Source organism: Monoraphidium neglectum (genome assembly GCF_000611645.1).
Source record: "Monoraphidium neglectum strain SAG 48.87 unplaced genomic scaffold scaffold05072, whole genome shotgun sequence".
In the NCBI taxonomy this organism is placed as follows: domain Eukaryota; kingdom Viridiplantae; phylum Chlorophyta; class Chlorophyceae; order Sphaeropleales; family Selenastraceae; genus Monoraphidium; species Monoraphidium neglectum.
Genome location: NW_014008558.1, coordinates 1 through 2881, shown reverse-complemented (window position 1 = coordinate 2881; position 2881 = coordinate 1). Strand labels below are relative to the sequence as shown.

The window sequence follows — 2881 nt, the reverse complement described above, 5'->3', positions numbered from 1 at the left end:
CCCGCCGCGTTCTTGGCGGCCGTGCCGTTTGGCGCGGCGGGGAGGGGTCGGCCGTCCCAGCAGGGGCACCTGACGCGGCCGCCGAGGGTGCAGTCGAGTAGCGGCGAGGAGACCGACTGCGGGGGTGGAGCAGGCAGCAGCAGGGCAGGGTGGCACGCGGCCGCGGCCGAGGTGGGCGTGCGGAGGGCGCGGGCTGGCCTTGAGTCGGGGGTTGCAAGCTGCGCGGCCATCCGCGTGGGTGACTCGTGGCGCCGAGGCCCCCGCGGCGTGGCCTCCTGCCGCGAGCCCCGCGTGCTCGCCGGGACGCCCAGCGCCCCACGAGGCGCGTGTGTGTGCGTCTGCCCGTCCAGGACCCCTCGTCCCGCCAGACGGCCCTGGGATGAAATCCAAATCTCACGTTCTTGGGGTATGGCCCAAAGCCGGGGACTTCGACGGGCGGCACCAAAACCACCGCCTTGGCGCCCGCCTCGATGCAAAACTGCACCAGCGAGCACAGCGTCGGCAGCACCTGCGCCTTCCGCCCGTCCGGCCGCGCCACCTCGCGCGGCGCCGACTGCACCATGCACGCCGCGCCCTTCGCCGCGGGGCACGGCGCGTCCCCGGCCCCGCAGTCCGCGACGGGCCCCTGGAACGATCCGATGCCCGAGTACTGGGCGGCGGGGGCCATGTTCAGGGAGACGGCCCCATACGCAAAGTAGCCGGCCGCCTTGCCAGACTTGGCGCTCTTCTCAACCGGGTATGTTGAAAGGATGTCGGCCCCTGCGATGGAGGGCGGACATCGCGCCGGCGGCGGCGGTTGTTACAGGCTGTCGGTTGCGGAGGGCGACGATCGGCTGCGCTGTTTGTGTGGGAGAGGAGGGCTGAGGCTGGCCTGGGCGAGTGCGCCCGGCGGCGCGGCGCGGCGCGTGCATGGGGGCGCGCTCACCTGGCGCGACGATGTCAACGCGCACGTCCCTTTGGCTCCAGGGTTGGACCTGCGGGAGGGGCCGCGCCGCCGGCGGGACGCGGGCGACTGCATTGGGGGCCCCGGTGGTACGCCACGTGCGGGTCGCCGACGCGCGCGCACCCCGCAGACCCCCGCACGCCTCTGCCATGCCAGCCGCCTTGGCGGCGGCGCCCAGTCGGCCCCGTTTGTAGCAATGTAAGAAAAGAAATGTAAAAACGTAATGAAAAGGTGCTCCGCCCACCTCGTTCACGCAGTCGACGGCGCCGACGCTCAGGACGCCGTCGTACGCTGCCGGGTAGTTGAGCCACTGGAAGGCATCGGTGCCGTTGTTGCCGGCGGAGGCAACAAACAGCATGTCCGGCCGCGCGGTCGCCTCCCTGCAAAAGGAGGGTGTGTGTGGAATGCTGAATGACATAGGTGCACAAAGTGGGGGATTGGCATGCCGCTGCCCGGTGGTGGAGGCGTGGAGCCCAGCCCCGACGCAGTAACGGCTTGCGCGATATTATGCCACGCCGCTTTTTTCCTCCGCCGCTTTTTTCCCGGATATTGAGCTGCCGCCCGCCTGCCCGCGTGTGCCAGGAGTTCACCCTCTCACGCGACGCCAGCGTCAGCCTGAGCCTCTGCTCTTCACCGATGAGAGACGGGCTGCCGCCTCCTTTCGCGGGAACCGAGCGACTCATCCACAGCCCCAAAAAACCCCACAGCTGCTGTCGCCCAAAGCGGCATACACCACCCACGCAAGCCGCTTAAAATCCCCCATGCGCCATCCGATGGGAGCTGTCTAACAAACGCACTTGAAAAAGAGCTTCTCAATTGTGAGGGGACCCGGCGCCCCCAAGCTCATGTTGATGACCATTCGGAACTTTTTGGTGGGGTTGGTCGCCTGAAAAGGGGGCAGCGGCGCGGCGGGGGCACACGCAGCAGCATCAGCGCGCGCTCTAGGGGCGAATGGCTCTGCCGGGGGCGTGCGCAAGGGGCAGCCGTGCCCAGAGTGGCGAGTCAAACATCCACGCGCAGCTGCAGGAGCATACCGCCCTCAGACGCACAGCTACGCGAGTTTTGCGGCCCGCAGGCAGGATGAGCTGGGACGGGAAGCGTCGAAGAAGCCAGAGGGGCCAGCCGCGTCACCTGCAGGTACGCCAGCTTGCCCTCGCACTGCGTGTATGCCAGGATGAGGGACGAGCCGTACACCAGCCCCTGCCCCTGGTTGACGTCGCCGCTGTTGTTGAATACACGCACCAGGTAGATGTCTGCGCAGCAGGGGGCCCAGGGGAGGGGGCAGGAGGGTGCGCTGCTGTCAATGATGACGGCGCGGCGCGCGGCGCGGCCCTGGCGGCGCTGCTGCCGCTGTGGCTGCCGCTGCTGCCGCTGCTGCTGCCGCTGCGGCTGCCGCTGCGGCTGCCGCAGCTGTCAGTTGCGCGGGCAGCTTGCGACTGCGCACGTAACCCACCTGTGATGCCCATTTTCAGCACAACTCTTCCGACACACCAGCCAGCCGAACCAGACTTGCCCACCATGAAAGGCGAGCTGCCATGTACCCTTCTCAACAATGCCCCCCCACCACACACAAAGCCTCTTCCCCTGTTATCGGCCCCCATCAAAGGCCCCTGCCAACCCCCGCCCACCTGCGCCCAGTGGGACGACGCCGACGACGCCGAGCCCGTTGCGGGGGGCGCCGACGATGCCAGACACGTGGGTGCCGTGGCCGGTGATGTCAGAGGACCACTGTGGGGCGGCCGAGGGCGCAACCGCGGGCGCATCAGCCGCCTGCGGACCCCAGACCCGCGCTGCCAGACTCAAGCCTCGCGCCGCTCCCGCGTCGCCGCAGGCGCCGCGAGTTGCTCCGCCGAAGTTCGGTCGCAAGGGCACGTATGCAGTGGCCCAGCTCGGGGCGCGGCGCGGCCAGGCAAGCGGCGGGGCGGGGCTGGGCGGGGC

General features: G+C 69.4%; 1 protein-coding gene across 1 annotated transcript in view; it reads right to left on the bottom strand.

The window, feature by feature from the left end:
• Positions 1-2409, bottom strand: part of MNEG_15146 (cold-active alkaline serine protease) — a gene marked incomplete at both ends in the record, with an annotated part of 3296 nt that extends 887 nt beyond the window's left edge. The window contains 7 exons of the mRNA XM_014036383.1: positions 70-116; positions 398-759; positions 926-974; positions 1188-1323; positions 1741-1829; positions 2075-2196; positions 2397-2409. Coding sequence (XP_013891837.1) covers positions 70-116; positions 398-759; positions 926-974; positions 1188-1323; positions 1741-1829; positions 2075-2196; positions 2397-2409 — 818 coding nt within the window. The remainder of the gene's footprint in view (positions 1-69; positions 117-397; positions 760-925; positions 975-1187; positions 1324-1740; positions 1830-2074; positions 2197-2396) is intronic.
• Between the last annotated feature and the right edge of the window lie 472 nt (positions 2410-2881).